The sequence below is a fragment of the Eleutherodactylus coqui genome, chromosome 9, assembly GCF_035609145.1.
Source record: "Eleutherodactylus coqui strain aEleCoq1 chromosome 9, aEleCoq1.hap1, whole genome shotgun sequence".
Classification (NCBI taxonomy): Eukaryota; Metazoa; Chordata; class Amphibia; order Anura; family Eleutherodactylidae; genus Eleutherodactylus; species Eleutherodactylus coqui.
The window spans coordinates 162,948,445-162,971,220 of NC_089845.1; the positions used below are offsets into that span (position 1 = coordinate 162,948,445).

General features: G+C 45.8%; 1 protein-coding gene across 1 annotated transcript in view; it reads left to right on the top strand.

The window, feature by feature from the left end:
* Window positions 1-22,776, top strand: part of COL22A1 (collagen type XXII alpha 1 chain) — a 355,966-nt gene that overhangs the window by 72,189 nt on the left and 261,001 nt on the right. Inside the window, exon 4 of the mRNA XM_066578764.1 lies at window positions 20,066-20,140. Coding sequence (XP_066434861.1) covers window positions 20,066-20,140 — 75 coding nt within the window. The remainder of the gene's footprint in view (window positions 1-20,065; window positions 20,141-22,776) is intronic.

Here is a 22,776-nt window from a genome sequence, read left to right on the forward strand (position 1 = left end):
CCAGCGTTAGGGTCAGTTCAGATCAGACTGCTCTAACAATGGTGTTAGGATCAGTTCAGGTGAGGCTGCTCTCACACCGGCGTTAGGGTCAGTTCAGGTGAGGCTGCTCTCACAATGTTGTTGGGATCAGTTCAGATGAGGCTACTTTCACACTGGTGTTAGGGTCAGTTCAGGTGAGGCTGCTCTCACATCTGTGTTGGGATCCATTCAGGTGAGGCTGCTCTCTCATCGGTGTTAGGGTCAGTTCAGGTGAGGCTGCTCTCACAATGGTGTTGGGATCAGTTCAGATGAGGCTGCTCTCACATCGGTGTTGGGATCAGTTCAGTTGAGGCTGCTCTCACATCGGTGTTGGGATTAGTTAAGATGAGGCTGCTCTCACACTGGGGTTAAGGTCAGTTCAGGTGAGGCTGCTCTCACTTCGGTGTTGGGATCAGTTCAGGTGAGGCTGCTCTAGCATCATCATTAGGGTCAGTTCAGGTGAGGCTGCTTTCACACTGGTGTTAGGGTCAGTCCAGGTGAGGCTGCTCTCACATCGTGTTGGGATCAGTTCAAGTGAGGCTGCTTTCACACCAGCGTTAGGGTCAGTTCAGATGAGGCTGCTCTCACAACGGTGTTGGGATCAGTTCAGGTGAGGCTGCTTTCACACCAGCGTTAGAGTGAGTTCAGATGAGGCTGCTCTCACAACGGTGTTGGGATCAGTTCAGGTAAGGCTGCTCTCACACCGGCGTTAGGGTCAGTTCAGGGTTCCTGTCTCTCTGCTCCGTTTTTGGTGGAAAGAAACTGATATAAAAGTGAAAAAAAGATAGGACATGCGAATGCAAACTCGCCTGTCGGCTCCGAGGTGCGGGAAGGATAGGAGATGTCCTATCCTTGCTGCATGCTTTCCATACACTCCTCTGAGAGCCTTGAAAGCACGCAGCCTGTGCCTCGGATTATGTGAAGGGCAACTTCTTAGTAGCCTGTTCATGCGATCTCTTCAGCACTGTAGCAGCGCTCTAATTCAGCGCATCTAACATTCTCTCATGTGAACGCTTTAATAGGAAGCTATTGGTTTCTATTAGATGCGCATTCTGTGCGCTGCTAACAGCGCGAAAAAAAGCACTCGTCTGAAGGAGGCCTAATAATGGCATCAATGGAGTATATGTAGTGATACAATTGTTGTAGAACATCTGAGGGGCGCTATATTATATGTTTTCTTATTAGTAGAGCCGCTGCACTTTGCCATTTGAAATGCTCCTGCAAGCCGGCACTATGGATAGCTTTTAATCCGGTCTTATGATGGTACTCTGATTTTGGAAATCTTCATCCTTAGTACAATTACGTCTCAGGCGGGGCCATGTGGTCGCCTGGAGAAAAGGGGTGGATATTAAAGTGTGTTTCCCTTTAGAGGGGTTGTCCAGTTGTAGACTAATGATAGCCTATCCTCAGGTTAGGCCATTGATAGTAGATCAGCGGAGGTCTGTCACCCGGAGACCCCTAATGATCAGCTGTTCACCGGGCTGTAGTGCTTCTGCACTGAGCTGATTTCTAAAGGAAGCAGACAGCTCTGTTCCCAGTTCAGTGGCCAGACATGGTATTACAGGCAAAGTTCCCATTCATTTAAATGCCTGCAATACCAAGCATGGCCACAGCAGTGAGAACAGAGCTGTCTGCTTCCTGCAGAAATCAGTTCAGCGCAGAAGCGCTTTGGCCTGATGAATAGCTGATCAGCGGGGATCACTGGCAGTAGATCCCACTGATTTACCATTGATGGCCTGTTCTGTGGATAAGCTATCAATATTTTGTAACTGGACAACCCCTTTAGGCTTTGGTCAGATAAGCATTTTTTTTTGCTCACCATTAGGCGGGCAAAAAAAGTCTCTGTTCGCATGTGTCAGAATCGCGTGAACGGGCAATGTTTCATGTGCAGAAGACCTAAACTTCATGCGCATGAAAATCGCCCATTCACTGGAGCAGCTGTGCTTTTAAAAAGTGCAGCTGCTCCAGGAGGAGAGAGCAAAGACACCCCGCAGGGCTTCAGGATTTCCATAAAGCAGGAAGAGAGAGCGGAGCTATGTGGGATTAACCCATAACAGGGAGAGACTGAGTGGGGCTATGGGTTAATCCTGCATAGCTCCGCGCTCTGTCTCTGCTATAGGGAAATCCCCCATAGCTCTGCTCTCCCTGCTATGGGGATCCCCAAGAGATATCCCCATAGTGCAGAGAGAGTAGGCAAGGCTAGAGAGTGGGCGGGGCTATAGGGCTTCTCACAGAGAATCCCTATACGAAATATAGAGGGGCGGGGCTAGAGGGTGGATCCATCTAGCCATGCCCACACCTCCCAGGCTCTCGGGGGAAAGCCCTGTTACCCCGCTTTTTTCTCTCTCCCCGCTATAGGGAAATCCCTGGGGGGGAGAGGTGGAGGGAGTTCCCTACTGCCCCCCACTACTGGGAAATTGACCAGGTGGGGGTGGCAGGAGGAATACCCTGCTGCTTACAGGAGGGCATTTAAAAGGTGATACCCAGAAGCACATTTTAAATGTCCCATTGTAAATTCCTGTTTGTCCCTGCGGGCATTAAGAGGACCCTCAAGGAGTCCTCTCAACCTGGCGGGGACTAACATGAGTTTACAGCGGGACATTTAAAATGTGCTTCTGGGCAGCAGGTTTTAAATGCCCTGCTGTAAGCAGCGGGGAAGCTATTCTCTGTGCAGGAGTTTCCATAAACTCCTGCTCCCATAGGGGTCAATGGAAACTCCTGCGTAGCTTGTACCAAAGATAGAACAGATCCTATCTTTGTTAGATGCGCGCCATTTCGCACATCTAACATTCTCTCATGTGAGCGCTTCTGTAGAAACCTATTGGTTGTTTTAGAAGCGCTCTTTTCGTGTGCCTATTGGTGCACAAAATAACGCTTGTCTGACCGAGGCCTTAATAGAGACATTCTGTAATTTACAGTCCTTCCTTTTTAGTTCCACCAACACAATTAGCAAAGTAAACCTTCCCTTTCCCTCACAATCTCTGGAAACGTCCTGGAAAGAAATAATTAAAAGCAAGTGTGAGGCAGCCGAGCCGTTCAGCGGAATTAAAAAAACAGAGAAGGAGCTGAAGTACTACAGATAAGAGCTATATGAAGCACACTAAGCGAGTGTGCGAGCTGTTCTCTTAGGCTGTTGCGAGCTGTTCTCTTAGGCTGCCTGTCCACGGGCGGGTTTTCATTGCGTTGTCCGCTGCGATAATCCGGCCGCGGGGAACGCAGTAAAAGCTCTGCGTTGCTATGGAGAGCGCTTCCCCCCTGTCCACTAGCGGAGAATCCTGCGATTTGCCGCGATTCTCCGCAGTCCTCTGCGGTCAGCCTATCTGGCAGATAGGCTGACAGCGGAGATCCGTCTGCCGGCTCCTGCTCCTGAGCGGCGGCTCCCACGTTGGAGATCTGCCGCAGGGTACTGCATTGCCGTGGACAGGCAGCCTTAGTGTGCTGTTTCGTAAGTGTGTAACTTCGGTTTAGTAGAATTGCGGAGGGATTTTTTCCTTATCTTATTTGCATTTATTTGTGTTTCATATCAACACAAAGTAATCTTTTAACTTATACATTGTAGCCATATTATCTTTCCAATCAATGACCTTACTAATTAATGAGCACTTCCTTCATCAGACTGAAGGAAACGCTCATTGGTTGTTTCACTGATCAATCAGAGCTTCTTTCACTGATTGGTCGGTGAAACCTGGCTGAGAGGCTGTGGTTACAGCTGAAGGTCCCGCTGGGCGTCACTCTCCACCTCCCCTCCACCTGCACTGACACAACAGCTGTGCTGTCGGAACAAAGAGGAGGAGGAAGGAGACTGCTGACACAGACAGCAGCACAGGGGGACTGCCCCATGTTATCCTGTGCTCACCCCTCCAGCTGCCCGGAGGACATATGGCCAATAGAGTGTATGGGCTGTAATGTGTAAAATACATTAGGAGACCTGCGGTGTTTTACGCATACAAACGCTGGCATGAGCCCTAAGAGAACTTGGCGGGGGCCCAAAATGAACTTTTGCACCTGGGCCCATGAGTCTTTACCTACACCCCTGTGGGGGGGTTATATGGTTAATCATTGTTATATTTAATTGCACATATAGTCTGCTTGTGGGTTTCAGTCTCCATTGCTTTGCACAGGTGATTAATTAAGGTCGGAGTTACCCAATCAACCTGTGATACATTGCATCTGTGGAACTTCCTGTGTCCTTTTCAAAGAGAGGAGGAGCAGTAGTATTACAGATAAGAGTTATGTAAATTAAATGTAACTGAGTGTGCGAGCTGTATTCTAAGTGTGCTGTTTCTTAAGTGTGTGACTTGGGATGTCACTTGTATTTATCTCCTGCTTATCTATTTGAATTTTTGCATATATTACTTTTCTCTACTTTTCTCTACTTCTTTATCTAAAAGGGGAAGGGGAGCGCAATGCAGGCTAGGCAAATCCTGGTAGTGGGAGACTCAATTATTAGGGTTATAGAAAGGGGAATCTGCCTCAAAGACTGGGATCATTAAACAGTGTGATGTCTTCCTGTCGCTCGAGTTCGGCACATTGCAGATCGCGTTGACAGATTACTGGGAGGGGCTGGTGAGGACTCAGTAGTCATGGTACACATTGGCACCAATTACAAAGTTGGAAGTAGGTTGAAAGTCTTTAAAAATGATTTCAGGGACCTAGAATGTAAGCTTAGGGCAAGGACCTCCAATTTTCTGAAATTATTCCTGTACCACATTCCATACCAGAAAGGTAGTGGGAGATTAGGGAGGTAAACAGGTGGCTATGGAGTTTGTGCAGGAAGGAGGGGTTTGGGTTCCTGGAGAACTGGGCTGACTTTGCTGTTGGCTACAGGTTCTACTGTAGAGATGGGCTGCATCTCAATAGGGAGAGTCAGGGGGAGGGCAACTAAAGAAATAGTGGGAAAGACAGTATAGACAGTGACCTGGAACTAAGTAATGGAAATGGGGGCGGAGCAGTGGGAGAGGTTAGTACAGTTACAACTTGCAAAGTGATTAATAGCCATACATTTAATATAAAAAATAACTAAAATCTTCTAATAAACGAGACAAACTGGAAGTAATAATGTCTGAGGAAAACTACAACATAGTGGGAATAACTGAGACCTGGTTGGATGAAAGCTGTAACTGGACGGTGATCTTAAAGGGTTACAGTCTGTTCAGAAGGGGTCATAAAAATTGTAAAGGGGGAGGAGTTTGTCTTTATGTAAAATCCAGTTTAAAGCTTGCATTATGGGAAGATATATGGGAGGGAGATGTACATGTGGAGTCTGTATGGGTAGAGATACATGGAGGGAAAAACAATAAATCCTCAGAAGAGTTTTCTATAGACACTGAAGATTTATTACTGAAGAAATAGATGAAGCAGCAAATCACAGTGAGGTAATTATTATGGGGGACTTTAACTATCCGGATGTAAACTGGGGAGCCAAAACCTGTGGATCTTATTAAGGTATCAAGCTTCTGTCAATCACTAAAGATAATTACCTTACCCAACCTGTACAGGACCCGACTAGATAGACGGACATTTTGGACCTAATATTAACCCCTTAAGTATACTTGGCCCAAAGGACTCAACGATTTTGGGGGGACTTTCATCTCCACTTGTGAGAAGCCATAACATTTTTATTTTTCCATTGGCATCACCGTATGAGGGCTTGTTTTTTTGTGTGACCACCTGTAGTTTTTATCGGTACCATGTTTGGGTGCATATACTGTATCATAAAACTTTAATTACATCTTTTTGAGAGCAGGGAGAGAAAACTCATCAATTCTGCCACAGTTTTTTTTCTTTACAGGGTTAATCATGCAGCATAAATGACATGATACATTTTTCTGTGAGTCGGTACGATTCTGAAAATACCAAAATTCTTATACAAGATCAAAACTTTACGTTTACTGAAGAAGAGGCATAATTTGCCTCCAAACGTTGTGTGTTTCTCAGCTGGCTTTCATTTAAAAATAAACAACAGTTCTTTTTATATCTGAACAAGTTCACATTGCAAACAGATGGAGGGGAGGAGAGAGGAGGTGAGCCTGTCAGGGAAATTGTGTGTACAGCACGAATCAGGCCCACCCCAATGCCCCGCTGCCAGCGGTAAAGAAGAAACACCACACACGGAGGTCTGGTATAGTTCCTCAGATGGGGAAATAACTGCGCACTTTGTTACAGATTACATGGGGCTTTATACCCCTTGTCACGTCACTAGAAATGTGTAATGGTCTGATTAGGCGTTATCTTAGATAAGGGCTTCTGGGAAAACAGCCAAGCACGTGGCCTTTGCATCTTTGAATTTCTGGACACATCTCTCTCGGGCTTGCAAAGCCTTGGCATATCTGACATGATTTTTAAGGCTACATATTAAGTTTTTTGCATTACAGCATTGCATAGAACTTGCATACAGGTATAAAAGCATAAAAAACATATGGCAACATATACATATACCCTCACAAGCAGGCATATGCGCTGATCCCGTGCATCAGGTGGTAATGTATATATTGGCCAGCCATGAAAACGCTGGCCAATATACGCTCATGTGAATATGCCCTCAGGCTGCGCTCCGCAGACTTTATAATACGTATTATAAGAATAATAAAAGATGGTGATATTCAAGTCCCCTAGACATATGGCTTCTGGTATATCCACAAAAATATTTAAACGTTATGGCTCCTGGAATGTGACAATGAAAAATGATCAAAAATGAGTTGGTCATTAAGGCACAAACAGGCTTTGTCACTAAGGGGTTAAGTTAAGTACATATGCGGCAAGCCATACCTAGCATTTGTTGTTTGTTTTGCTTATTTGTCCAGCGTGCTCATAATTGCAGGGATGGCACTAACGAACCCGGCAGTTCTAGTTATTTATTACTTTTTACCAGCTGCAGATTTTTAATGGATTTTCTGATAATTTTTTCAAGCACATTTGTTTAACTTTGATACTTTATTATCATATAATACTGTGCAGCATAATATCTCTTGCAAGTAAGGTCGGGCTCAAATGACTATGAGCGTTGGTGTGCCCCAATCCCTATGCACTAACTTGCCATGTCTGTGTGCGGAAGACGCGCCAAGATTAAGCATGTAATATGTGCTTGAAAAAACGCTGGTGTGAGCGGCTCAATACAAATCAATAGGCTTTTGGCATCGTGTGTTGCATGTGGGGAAATTGCGCGGTGTCATGCAATGCCAATATGCCCATGTGAGAGCAGCCTTATATATATTGATGCATTTGGGCATTTGCCATTTATATTGGATCATGTGATCTTCCATGTGACCATGGGGGCCTCAATTAGTGGTTTTAGGTTTTGTTATGTTCTTTAATTCATTTGCTAGGACTCAGGGTGCGGATGTTGCCGGAAACTCGTCCGTGAGACTAGCGGCATCACTGTGTGTTGTGGACAGCTTTTTCCATACCGAAATAATTTTTTTAATGATTTTCTAATAAATTTTTTGATTTTATATTATTTTTTCCAATTACTGAGCTGGATTTTTCTCTGCAAATGGTAGATACATGACTTACTGCTGAGGTCCTAGGAGAGAACACAAATTAAAGATGGGATTTAACATAGTGCAATGCAGTGAAGAGTTCCTGCCTGCTGAGGTGTTGGCGTCATATCTGCCGGGGCCTGGCATCACTGATGTGTCACTAATGTTAGTTAGCACAAGAGTAGAATATCCCCTGAAGAATATCACTCAAGGGGTTTGTCTCAAAGTTACGTTTTGCTCTATTAGATGTCTAATAAAGACCCAGGAGCCGGGAAGATTATTTCTGCTAACTATTTGCTAAAGATCACACTTTTGTGTACATCTTCCTCTGATGGTAATCAATAAAGCAGTTGGCAGCCGTCAGTTGTGTGCCGACGCGGGTCCCACACCTCATTACTTATGCAGGGCTGGGAGTAAAGTTCTGCTCTGCTGGTCTACAATGAGAAATTCATTAATGAACTTAAAGAAGAAGCTGGGAATAAGAGGCCAGGAAAGAAGAACTGTCCCTGACTCGCAGTGTCGGGTACGTAGGAGTTTAGAGACCAGCAAAGGCACATTCACTATTACTCTTGTCTTACAATATATTTTGTTTCTTTCTCCTACTTTTTTTTCATCTAGTTTTCCTTCCTCCTTGACTTCTTCCTCTCTTCCTTTAATCTTTTCCTCCTCTATTCTTCCTTCTACAATCCTTCTTCATGATCTTCTTCCTTTCTTTCTTGTCATCCTACTCTGTCTCCTCCCCCCTCTCCTTCAACTTCTCCTCCTTCTTCGCTGCCTTCTCCCTTTCTTTCTTCTCCCCTTCCTCCATCTCCTTCTTCACTGCCTTTTTCCTGTCTTTCTTGCCTTATTTCATTTCTTCTTTTTTCTTTTCCCTCTTCTGCCCCCTCTTTCTCTTTTTTATCTTCTATTTGACAATTCCCACCTTGTTTTGTTACTTCTCTGGATTTCTGTTCTCGTTATCTCTTCCTCTTCCTTTTATCCTACTCCCTTTCCTCCTACCTTCTCTATTTTGCCCTTCTCCTGCCCCTTGCTCTTCTCCTTCTCTCCTCTTTCTTCCTTTTAACCTTCTGCTTTCCTTTCTCTCCTCCTAATTCTAATTCCTATCTCCTTCTGTTCTCTTCCCTCTCTGGGTCATCCATCTCTCCTCCCTTCCCCCCACTTTTCCTTCTCCCTTTTCTTCTCTCTTTTCTCTAATCCTCACTTTTCTCCTACTTGTTCTTTCTCTTTTTCCATCTAAGCCTTCCCTTTCCCTCCTTCCCGTTCTTAAAGGGGTTTTCTAGGGAGAATACTATTGATGACCCATCCTCAAGATAGGTCATTAATAGTTGATCGTCTGGGATCCGTCGCTTGGCACCCCAATCCATTAGCTGAGCGGGTGCCTGCTGTCAGCGCTGCAAATACACAAAGGTTAGAGCTGAAGTAGCGGAAGTCTCAGCGCTGACCTCTGGGAAGTGTCCGGCAGTTGTAACTGCAGGAACGGCTCACGTTGATTTCAATGAGACCCCAGCCTGTAGTTAGAAGAGCCGGCCGCTACACTGAGGTCGACATGGAGACTTCCACTGCTTCTCCTCCGACCTCTGTGTATTTGCGGCGCTGACAGCTCAACTAATGGATCGGGTTCCCAAGCGACGGACCCCAGCCGATCAACTATTGATGACCTATCCTGAGGACCTCTCATCAAAAGTATTCTCCCTGGAAAACCCCTTCTTCTCTTCTACTCCTCTTCATACTCCATCTCCTTCAGTTCTCCTCCTTCTCTATGTCCATCTACTTCTCTCTTCCCCCCTTTTCTTTATTTTTCTCTTTTCTTTCATTCTGTTTCTTTCTTCTCCTCATTTTCTTCCCTTTACTCATTCTTGGCCTTCTCATTGCTTTCTTCTCCTTCTGCCCCCCTGTTTCTCCTTCTTGAACTTGCGCTTCTTCTCTTCCTCTTAACCCTTTGTCACCATCTCTCCTCTTCCTTCTCCAACTTGTCCTTCTCTCTCTTTTTCTGTGCCTTACCCTCTTCTTCCATCTTCTCTTTCCTCTCCTCCTCCTCCGTCTCCTTCAGTTTATCTTTATCATCACCTTCATTATCATGACCATTACTATTTCCCTTTACGTTCAGGTTGTGACTTCTGTTAATCTTGATCTCCTGATGATCTTGATCTCTTTGGGCTTCTGCTATTCTCATCAGTTCTCCTCTTCCATTCCGCTCTTCATTATCCAGTCCCAGTCAGCCAGATCTTCTCATTATTTTCTCACTTCTATTATATTTAATAGTTTTTTTATTTTATTTTACCTATTTGATAAAACCAGCACATATTCCATTTGGTACTTCAGAGCCTCCACTCATGTATTCAGTAAGCACAATCTACCGTACTTTCTCCATCTCACCCGCACACAGGAGCATTCCACAGAGAACAAACCCGGGGCCTTGCGAGGGTCCTCAAAGATCAGGGGCCACAAGCTCCAAGGAATACGCTGCACCCCAATAAAAACATATATATAGTTACCATATAACATTGTTGCTACTATATTGCCATCATACAGTGATTAACGGCTTAATGCCACGGGACATAAACTTAGGTCCTGGGGATTGTGTGGGCTCCGAAGCTGACCCCCGCCATCCTGCAGCGGAAGCAGTTGTAATTGACGTCCGGCCACCTGCTGCACCCGATCACCACTGCAAACCCTTGCATACCGCGATCAATGTAGAGCGTGGCATGTACAAGCTCCCTCTGTGACGTTAGCCACCCTCCACTATGTAATCATGGAGGGCCGATGTGTTTCCATGGCCTGTGATCACTATTGTAAGCAATAATACACTGTAGTACAAAAGTACTGCAATGCATTATCATGGCCATCATAGCTTTTCTAGTTCAAGTCTCCTAGTGGGACATAAAAAATGTTAAAAATAAAAACAATTGTAACAAAACCCTTTTTGTGCACTTTCCCCTCTTTGTATAAAAAAAATAAAAAACATTACAAAAGAAACTCACATATTTGGTATCACTTTATCCGTAACGAACTGTAGAATTAATTGAACACGCTATTTATCCTCTACAGAATCCGTAAGAATAAAACACTGCCAAAATGCTGGTTTTGTTCATTTGGCATCCTCAAAAAGTGCAGTAAAAATTAACGGAAAAGCCGTATGTAACCCAATATAGTACCAATGAGAACTACAGCTTATCATGCAATAAACAGGCCCCCACGGAGCTGCGCCTACTGAAAAATAAAAAATCATAAGTGGAAAAACTTAAATAACAAAAAGAAAAAAAATGTTTTGCTATCGTCATAAACGCAGCGACCGGCAGAAATACACGATCATGTTATTTATGCTGCATGATTAATGAAGGTGTTTTTTCACCGTGCCCTCCAAAAAATATAAGCTCTACGATACATAAAGGGTTCCAATAAAACTGCAGCTCATAAACAAGCCCTCATGCGGCCGTGTGCCATCCAGAGAAATACAAGTTACGGCTTCTGTAATCTGGAGAGAAATCTGCAAATAAATCATTGCATCCGAGGGCGTGGGTCAGACGAGCGAGTGTTTGGTGCGCATATAATGTACGAACCGATGGGATCCTATAGAAGCGTTCATATGTGAAGAATAAGCAACGCAGAACAGTGCGCATTTAAAAAAGATAGGGCATAGGTGCGCGCTGTTGGTGCGTGTTTTGCAGGAGTTTTCATTGACTCCTATGGGAGGAGTTAATGAAAAGTCCTCCGCATAGAATAGCTTCCCCGCTGTTTACAGCTTCTGGCCAGAAGCACCTTTTAAATGTCCCACTGTTAACCCCTTAGTCCCCATGGGGATGAGGGGACTCCTCGAGGGTTCTGTTAATCGCTGCGGGGAGTCCCTCATCACTGAACACTGTGACAGCACTGTCACAGTGTTCAGTGATAATGGGACTCCCCACAGTGATGAAAGAATCTTCTGCCACAGCTGTGGCAGAGGAGCGCAATGCTATCCCATTGCTTTGACTGGGGCCGGCGCTGCTCCCGTTCCAGTGAAAGCAATGGGATGAGGACAGCCGCTGCCGGGATTTTCAGGGAAAGGCTTGAAATATAAGTCCTTCCCTGAAAATAAGCCCTAGCTGCTGGAATAAAATATATATACATCACCTAGCAGTGCTGTCGGGGCTCCGGCGCATCTTCTCCCCGGCTCCTTGACACTCTACTGTATCATTTCTTCTGGCCAGGGATTTAAAGCTTTCGATTGGCTGAGCGCAGGGACCAATCACAGCCATTCAATTTTTGGGCTGATTCTGTGCCGACTGCTTCCATTGAAGTCAATGGAAGCCATCCAACTCATGCCCCTGCCATTGACATTGCAGTAAGCTCACGGATTCCGCATCATCGCCTAGATGAGGCCAAATAAGACCGCCACAGCATGACAAGTACGTACTGACTGAGTATTACCTCCATACTGTCACTGTGCAGAGATTAACCTTACACCATACGGTGACCATGTAGTGGTAGATACCAGCTCTGCAGATGGTATACCTGCGTATAGTACATTATATCCGATGATCACAGATCAGGTCCATTCTGACTGAAGTTCACTTTCCTGTCTTTTCTATCCAGCCCAGAGCACCATGATTACTTTTTCCAGACACAACTTGTAACCTTGCAGCACAGACATCTTCGACTCTTCGCTTTTCCAGCATCCAAAAAACTTTGACCAACCTACACAAACCTTCATCTTTCTGGTATGTCTAATTCTGTGCCCATCACTGCCCTATCCACCCCCTTTACTCTACCAGTGGGTGGCACAGTGCCCCCAAATACCATATTTGAGAATTAATAGTGCCCTTACTATAATTACTTAAAAAAAATGTGTCACAGAAATAATTAATACCCCAAGCAGGAAGCTACTAACTACACTGATTAATATACGGACTTCAGAAGTGTCTCCTGCCCTGACCGCGGGCCTCCAGACCCAAAGTCAAAGAATCATATGCGCATAAGATGCTCCAACTTCTGGATACACAGTTGGTTCAGGAAGCGGATGGAAGAAAATCCAGTGTGGTTACCCCTTAAGTCATGACTATTAGTGACCCAAACAGTAATAGAGCCCCCTGTGTGCTCCTACCTAGTAATAGCACCCACAGTAGCCCTCCCTTAAAAGTAATAATGCCCTGCGTGCCTTTTTGAAGGTAATAACTCCCACTTTGACGACACCCCCCTTATAGTGTAATAACGCTCTACTTGAGTGCCCCCTTATATAGTTGTAATGCCCACTTGAGTGCTCCCTTTGATAGTTATAATGAATCCCCCCCCCCCCAAGACTCTCCTTACATAATAATGTCTTCTTTATCTTATAATGATGCCCCCTCCCTTGATAGACGCCAGTTAATTGCCCATACAGTAGGTAGCAGTGGTGAGGATGAGCGTCACATGGCACCTTTCCTCTGTGCTCATCAGTACAAGCCGCTACTGTACATATGTGTCATGTGTTCGGAATGTTGGCTCATATGTGGACATTGTTGCAGTGACACCTGCTGGCCAGAGGAGGTAGTGCTTGTAAATCAAGAAGAGCAAAACTTTAAAAACTTCATCGGCATCTTGATAAATTCTTCCGTCAGTTTCTGTTCCGCTAAGTAGTAGGCGTCGGTGACATATCCTCGGGTCCCCTGACCTGAGAGCAGCGCAGTCCCTGTCAAGTAAATGGGCCACTCTACAATGTACAGTGCCTGCCTGATATGCAGCGTAGAGGCAGCAGAACTCATCCAAGCACTACAGTCACTTCAAGCAGCTGATTGGTGGGGGTCTGGGGTGTAAGACCCCCCGCCACTCGGACATTGATGACCTATAATGAGGATACATCATCAATATCCAAACTCCGGAAAATCCCTTTAATAGATGCAGAATTAGAAAACGGGTCTTCTTTCGTTTTTACAGGAAGTGCGCCACTCATGGGTTGTATGTGGTATTGCAGTGTTCAAAAAAGAATAATGCTGAGCTGCAATAGCGGATGCAACCTGTGCAAAAATGTGGCACTGTTCTTGAAACAAACACATATCAGATCCTAGTTCTCACCCAGGACCCCCCTGACCTTGAACTGTTATGGCTTGATAATTTGGGGGTCTCACAATATTTGGGGCACGGAGGGATGACATTTTGGAATCCTGCTAATATCTAGTTTGTTGTTTGGTGGGATGAGGCTGCTTCTAGAATCATCTAGACTGGATGCAAGTGTACCAAACCTTCAGCCGCAAGAAGTATTAGGCCACGTTCACACGGGATGGATTGGCCGTGGATTTTCTGTGCGGTGTATCCCAAGTCTGTGCTGCGGGAAACACCTATTTCACAGAGTTTGGAAAGAAGTTTGCCCTCCGCTCTGTAGGTAATGGGGGGTCTGGTTGGTGGTATTGATTGAGACCTGCGGTGATAACATGAGTGCTTCATTCATCTGACATAAGGACGAACTCAACAGGTTGTGCTTGAGATATCGCCATCATTCACATTGCTGTAATGAAGAATAATAACTGTGTTAACAAGAGAACCAATAAAGTTATGTTAAAATGACGCGCACGGCTGGTCTTCTGGTAGAATTCTCCGCCAGTTTGATATATCACACACCGACCTCCCAGTAGAAAAATTAGAGCTGAATCCAAGATGGCGGCATTCAAAATGGCTGTCATGTTGGTGACGCGGCCTAACAGGTTTCCCTGCATCACTGTCTGTCAGTATGGGGGTTTCTGCCCATTCGAGGCGCCCTGTATTTCCCTGCGGGGCGGGTGGACATCTAAGTTTTCAGTTACTGCACATAAACAGGAGTTTCTATTCACAGACAGCAAGCAAAGATCTGGAATGCTGAGGATTCCAGCACAAAGTACAGTGCTGAGTTGTTAATAGGACCGTTACACTACGATTGCGAATACTTTTTATTATATTTTGTGCATCACTCCGAGGCGTAACGTGAAACGCGCGGCGCCAGTGCAAAATCTGTAACTTCTCCCCCACCAACCATGTACGATGTGACGGAGGGGCCTGTGGACCACCTCAGACATAGGAGCTGGTATGACGGCTCCCTCTACAGCTACACCCCTGATAGTGTTTGGTCTTTGATATTAACCCCTTCCTGATGTATCGCAGCGCAGTAGCTGCAGGGGCTCAGGAGCTGAGATACCTTCTATCACAGCTGTTTAACCCCTCTGATGCCACCATCAGTGCATACCATGGCATCTAAGTGGTTACCAGGGGGGGAGACCTCCCTCTGTAATCCCATCATAAGTACTACAGGGTAGTAACACCAAACAGCATCAGAAAATAAGTGCGCCCACAGAGGTCTGACAAGCGTCAGATACAGCGCACGGGGACTTCACCAGCGGACCGAGGGAGGGGGGGGGGGGGCAGGTGAGTATAAAAAATACACCCCTGACCTCCTGTCACCTCACCAAACAGCAACATAACTTATTCTGTGATGCTGTTCAGTGGTGACAAGTTCTTTTTAAATGAGCGACCAGAGGGTCACAGGTTCAAGTCTGCTTCTGGGAGTTAAAAAAAAAAATAAAGTTAGAAAAAATTGTTTTGGGAAAAATAAAAATAAAATTTAAGTAAAATGAAAAAATGACCTTTTTCTTTTTTCAAAGTCCTTCATAATTGTGCAAGTAAAAAAAAACCTTATATATATATATCATCCATTCATATGATAAGTGATGAATCTGATTGGTGAGGAACTCCATGATCCCAAAAATAAGAGACCCGTGTCCCCCTCTGTTCTCATCTCTGGGGCTCACTGCACCCCCGCAGTTAGGAGGAGATTGAATGGCGCAGCAGTCGAGCATGCACAGTGCCGTTCCATTCATTTCATTGGGGTTAACGTGTATGCATGACCGCCGAGCCATTCAGTCTCCTCCCTGCAGGGGATGCAGTGAGACCCAGTGAGAAAAGAGGGGGACAGAGGACTAGGGTTGCCACATTTGTCACAAAAATATACCGGCCATGGTAAAAAAAGGGCGTGGCTTATCCCAGCAATTTTTATCTCCTGGATCCTGTCCAGCAGCTGTGCGCATGCGCGGGATCAAGGCCACCGTGTTCTCGTGAGTAGATGACGTTTAGTGTAATTCTGCAGTCTTCCGACACTCGCATCGCATACAATCTACACGCAGGCCCGAGTGACATCCCCCAGAGCGGTCCCAGCATTAAAAGTGACATCCCATAGCGGCCCCCTGTAGTAATGGTGTCCCCCGTGGGGATGAAGAACACATCTGCCACATGCGGCAGATATTTTCTTCATCCCCGCGGGGAATAAAGAATTTAATGAATGACAGGCGAGAGTTGCCTGTGATTGGCTGAGCGCCTCAGCCAATCAGAAGCAGCTCTTTCAGCAGGCGGGGATTTTAATTCTCCGCCTGCTGAAAGAACTTGAGTGCAGAGCCAGGGACAGCGGAGACAGGATGCGGCTGAGCCCTGGCAGCTGAAGAAAGGTAAGTATGATTTTTCTTTTTTTTTTACACCAGTTTGGGTTGTTTTTCAGGGAGGGGTTTATATTTAAAGCCCTTCCCTGAAAAACAATTAAGGGGTGCCGGCAGCTGGGTCCTCTACCGCAGCTGTCATCTGTGACAGCTATGGTAGGGAATTCTTTACTCCTCGCAGGGATGAAGAAAACATCTGCCGCATGTGGCAGATGTGTTCTTCATCCCCATGGGGAACATGACAGCCCAACCAAAATATCGGCCTGTAATAGGCCCATAAAAAAACAAAAATACCGGCACCGGCCTGGCGGGAAAATACCGTCTGGGTGGCGACCCTACATGCGTCCCCAGTGCTCAGGATCAGTGTGGGTCTCAGCAGTGATTAGACTTTTATCACAATGCTATGGACAGGTGATTGAAGTCACTTGTGGTACAAACCTTCTAACGAGGCCTCCCTCCGTTACCCCATCAGCTTTCTCACAGCATAATACGTCTTCTAAGGGTTGTTATGGCAGTTCAGGGCCTAACAATGGCCTCCAGATCCGCCACGCATGGATGCCTGTTAGGTCCTGTCAGATTTAGGCTTTATTCACACGGGCACCGGGTAAAAATTGCATGGATGAAAGGCAGCCACGACCAATTGCGGTTGCATCCCCCGTTCTCTCGCCTATTCAGAGGGTCGGACTGCGGCGTATATACGCCACTGCCCGGAATACCGTTCAGCTTGCCGGCAAGGTGAGGGGGTGGGACGGGGCTGGAGCTTAGCAGAGTTAGTCATGCTAAACTCTCCCCCCCCCCCTGCCTGCTGGCAGCTCCCATTGGCTAGTCACGGCCAAAAGATAGGACAAGTCCTATCTTTTCTGGGACACGCGTGAAAGCGGCTGCCGGAACTGGCACCATATGTGCTACTTTTTCCGGACGGCCGGTTTTAACGTGCCACAAAATTGCCCATCTAAACGGGTACATTAGAATCTAGTGCTTCAGATGGTCACGATTTTCGGCTGGCCTTTTATAGAACGCTTGTGCGAATAAAGCCTTACGCTAACAGGCATAATACACTACAATACATAAGTACTGCAATGTATTACATGACGAACCAGAGGATTGCAAGTTCAAATCCCTCAAAATGATTATATATATATAAACTGATTTGGGGAAAATGAAAAAAATCAAGTAAAAGAGACAAAAAAACCCCATCCTTTCATATTGTGCAAAAGTAGAAAAATCCTCCAAATTATATTGTAATGGCCCGCAGGGTTAATCGTGCCATTCAAATGACGCTGAGATCAGTGACCAAAATATTGGACCACACTAGGTGGAGGCTTTACGGGGTTAAATGAACTTAAATTTGAAAGAAAAGGTTCAAAAAGTTGAAACAAAAAAGAATATAAAAAAAAATGCTGAAGCTTCAGTAAGAATGTGCGAAGACACGGAGATGAACCTGCGAGCCGGCAGCGAGCGGTAAACAAGAGCCTTACAGACAGGGAGAGCTGTGCTGCTGCCGCGCCTTTAATACGACCCTTGGAGATAGCTGGTGGGCCTGGTGTGTGCCAGCTGACAGTGCCCGCTCCGCTGCCAGCCTGCTATTTAGTCCCTCGAACAGAAGTCATCGGCTCATTATCTGAACTGATGTGAAACTTTCAATCAGAGTAATTTTCTCAAGTCTCTCCGAACTTCCAGCAAAGGGAGTCATTAAGGGCGTAAGTGGCGGTTATTTGAAGCGCTCACTAATTGAGCCTCTGCTGAAAGTTTTGCTTCGTGCGTCAGGTTGTCGTACTGTACGGATAATCCCCACGTGGGGCGAGGGTTAATCAAAAACTCTAAAAATACCCAGTAATGAAGCGCGGCTGGCTGGGGATCTCTGAGGACCCGCCGAGGACCGCGAATTAGCGGGGTTTTCCAAGGCCGTTGTGAGCACTCGGCTCTACAGCCTGGAGGCACAGATCGGTTCTTAAATAGGATTTCTGGTGTTCCATCACTATTTTCAGGATGTCTGCTTGCTGTCAGTGAATGGAAACATTACTGTGGAAAAAAAATACAAATTTTCAAAATTTTCAAAATTTTGGCGTTTTTAATAAATCTGCCCAAATCGTACCAGTTGACTATTACCACCGAAGTAAAGTAGCGGTAGAAAAAATAATTCTGAGTGGCTTAGGCACCAATGAGCTCCTTGCGGTGAGCGGATCAGCATCGGCGCCATGTGCCTTTAAGCGTAAAAAAGAAGGTTTTCATTCACAGACGTCAAGCAGAGATCCTGCAAATGTTGCTGAATTGAAGCCTGAAGTGCAGATTTATTTAGACCAAGTTTCCATAAGCCAGTAAAGCCAAGTGCGCAATGTGCCAACGTAAAGGTGACGAATGCGCCTCTCAATACGTTTATCATACCCGTTGGTGCGTCCGTGCGGGGTGGAAACTGACGCCAGCTTGTAAACTACGCAAGTCTCTCTGTCAATTCTAGTAGATCTGATGAGCCTACAGGGTCCCGCCTCCTTTTTGTCGGCCTCGCCCAATTAGAAAAGTGCTGACGACCAAAAACGGCCAAATGTTACAATTTGTGCATGTAACGCGCCGGACGCGCCTAAACGCCTCTTAGAAAGTCGCTGGACTGTTTAATACGTTACGTAAAAGCGCTTCCATGCGGAGCGCAAAATTCTGCAGGACGTTGCTGATTGTTCTGCATGCAGGAAAATCTGGGGCCAAATCCAATGCAAGGCCTCCGTCGGACGGCAATTTTGCGCATGATTTCGCATGATTTCAATGGGTTTCTCAATTTCAGCGTTTTTGCACTATATTTTCATGTGCGCAAGACGAGTTCTATTTTTTAACACGCTTGCGTACCCGAGAGACCATAGGGGTCCATGGAGGTGCGCACCCCGTCCGCATAAAATCGCATGCGTTACTGCGCTATTTCATGGTGTTAATTGACTACTGCTTAGGCTGCTGAGCCGTTTCAGAACCAGCGCGGGTGTGTTCTGCGCGGGTGTGTTCTGCGCGGGTGTGTCCTGCGCCGATGTGAACGGCCCGGCAGTGCACAATAGTACAGTAAAATGCGCGGGAACATATATACGTATATACGTATACGCTCGTGTGCAGGAGCCCCTACGGCATGTGCAAAAAAACTGTACCATGCCTGCGCACAAAGAACCGTACCCCGCGCTGATGGAAGAACAGATCAACCTCGTTCACTGCGTATATACGTTGCGCTGGGGTGAGCATATTTGCGCTTACGCTCATCTGAAGGAGTCCTAAAGGCGCTTTCACACGGCACAGCTGTCAGGCCGACCGCTCTGTAATCGCAACCAGTGAAAGAACGATCGGCGGGAAATCGTTGGATTATCGCTGATCGGATTTTTTGTATCGCTGGTCGGGCACTGCACCGTTTTGTCGGTTGTCTAGGAATGGCTGCCTGTTTGCTGTGAATGAAGGCGGGCATACGGATGGAATGATCCCGGCGCGCTCCGCCCGCATTCACTGAGTGCTCCTGTGTGAAAGCGCAATTCTTGCCGATTCGGCTGGTGGCCGCTTTAGCCACTTACCATCGCTCCGTGTAGAAGGGCCTTAACTCTGCCTGCGCCCGCCTGATGCGTGGTAAGCGCCCATAAGGATGTCTGAGTGAAAGCCAAGTGTGGCACAGCAGCGCTGAGCGGTATGGCGCCCGGAGCCGGACGTTACTCCCTGAGCCCCTGCCATTGTATAAGTGAGGGTTGTATGGGCAGGAAGAAGATCGTGTAGGGCCCGCTCACGGCACGCAATTAGTCGTTAGTCCGCACGGACATTTCTGCGGCGCGGTGTTATCTCTACGGGGCTTGTATTCCGCATCTGTTAAAATCCGCGCGTCTTTACTTCAAAACCGCAAGATTAAACTCTTCAGCGGGACGCTTTGTGCTGCGGGGATTCCGTCCGTCTTGTGAATTGTTGTTGCCGGCTTCTAGCGTAACGGAGATGGAAGTCTGCAAAGTCTGTGGGAACAAAATGCACGAAATTCCCCAAGAGGTTCCGCAGTGAAAAGCGCAACACAATTCGCACAGAGGGACACAATCCGTATCCGCGCTGCGTTCTGCGGACAATGTGGAAGGCCCGTACAGTGAGGGGTTCGCGGTCTGGGGGCGGGGTCTGCTGTGCGCTCTTCTCTAACCTTCATCTCATCTAACTGTTTTTCAGACGTCCTTTGTCCAAACGTCAAAGTGGAGGGCGATCGCTTCAGCCACAAGAACGGAGAAAAGGATGAAATTCCAGGTATGAACTGTGTGATTGGTGAACCGTCGTCATAGCGGCAGAAATGAGAGATAATGAAGCGACAAAGCGAGCTGTGATGGCGGTTTCGTGCGGCCGAATGCACAGCTCTGCTGGCCAGTACGAAGCGTGTGGAGCACGGACCGGGGTTTTCTCTCTGACCATTGAAGCTCGGTGCCGAGGCGCAGGAGTCTGAAGCAGACAGCGGTATCTTTCCCCCACGCGGTATTAATTAACTACATGTGAATAAGACAGCGCGCGTCCTCTTATCCCGCGGTACTATTTCCCCCTGATTCCCGCCCATGTGAACTAGCGGTGGCTGCACACACATACACGGGATTGTGCGAAAAGTGCACTCGTTCTCTGCGCAAAAAGGTAGCACAGGACAAGCGTGTTTAGCAATACGACCTTGTGACGTAATACTAGCATAAAAGGGCCTAAGTACAAGCGCCATATAGTGCCTTAACAATACCACCATACAGTGCTTAATAACAGTGCCACCATTATGCTGCCATACAGTGCTTACATTACATAACAGTACCATATAGTGCCCACATAATGCTGCCAGACAGTGCTTACATTATATAACAGTACCATATAGTGCCCACATAATGCTGCCATACAGTGCTTACATTACATAACAGTACCATATAGTGTCCACATAATGCTGCCATACAGTGCTTACATTACATAACAGTACCATATAGTGCCCACATAATGCTGCCATACAGTGCTTACATTACATAACAGTACCATATAGTGCCCACATAATGCTGCCATACAGTGCTTACATTATATAACAGTACCATATAGTGTCCACATAATGCTGCCATACAGTGTTTACATTACATAACAGTACCATATAGTGCTCACATAATGCTGCCATACAGTGCTTACATTATATAACAGTACCATATAGTGTCCACATAATGCTGCCATACAGTGCTTACATTATATAACAGTACCATATAGTGCCCACATAATGCTGCCATACAGTGCTTACATTACATAACAGTACCATATAGTGCCCACATAATGCTGCCATACAGTGCTTACATTACATAACAGTACCGTATAGTGCCCACATAATGCTGCCATACAGTGCTTACATTATATAACAGTACCATATAGTGCCCACATAATGCTGCCATACAGTGCTTACATTATATAACAGTACCATATACTGCCCACATAATGCTGCCATACAGTGCTTACATTATATAACAATACAATATACTGCCCACATAATGCTGCTATACAGTGCTTACATTATATAACAATACAATATACTGCCCACATAATGCTGCCATACAGTGCTTACATTATATAACAATACAATATACTGCCCGCATAATGCTGCTATACAGTGTTTACATTACATAACAGTACCATATAGTGCCCACATAATGCTGCCACACAGTGCTTACATAATATAACAGTACCATATAGTGCTCACATGATGCTGCCATACAGTGCTTACATTACATAACAGTACCATATAGTGCCTACGTAATGCTGCCATACAGTGTTTACATTACATAACAGTACCGAATAGTGCCCATATAATGCTGCCATACAGTGCTTACATTATATAACAGTACCATATAGTGCCCACATAATGCTGCCACACAGTGCTTACATAATATAACTGTACCATATAGTGCTCACATAATGCTGCCATACAGTGCTTACATTACATAACAGTACCATATAGTGCCCACATGATGCTGCCATACAGTGCTTACATTACATAACAGTACCATATAGTGCCCACATGATGCTGCCATACAGTGCTTACATTACATAACAGTACCATATAGGGCCCACATAGCACTTCTATATAGCACTTTCGTAATAATGCCATAAAGACAGAGTGCCCACATAATACTGCAATATAATGCTTACATGATACTGCCATATAGTGAGTACATAACAGTATCTTAGAGTGCCTGCACAATACTGCCATATAGTGCTCACATATAAATGTCATATTATGAGGACAACAGTGTCATATGGTGCCCACATATCACTGCTGTATAGTACTTCCATAATGATGCCACATCGTTCAGACCTTGCAGTGCTTCCATAATAATGTCATGTAATGAAGACATAACAGTACCATGCAGCGCCCATATAACACCTCTGTGCATAGTAGTACTTACATAATAATGCCATATAGTGCAGACATGAACATAACAGTTACATATTGTGGACACATATTTTGCTTGCAATACCCTGTCTGACCACATGGTGTGCTGTTAACAGGAAACACCTTCCATGAGCAACAGGGACGGCAAACACTTTTATAGACTAGTGTAGACAAATGTTTACTACAACCCCTGTACTGTGGACATTGAGCGCCGCTCTGCAGTAGGATGAAGATCCTATTATTGTTGTGGTATTTCCCTCCCATTATCCCGGCCATTCCCTGTGCATTAAGGGATGCGATATAGACAAATAGCAGCGGGGTAGAGGCGCTTTACAGATATGGTTTAATCATCCAGACGCTAATTCTATCTCATAAATCATCAAACGTATATAAAAATGATCTGTGTCCTCTGTGGCGGAGAGTCACATGATTAATGGGGGAGCGTCCGCTCTGCAGAATACATCTGCTAATAGGACAGAACTTTGGGAAA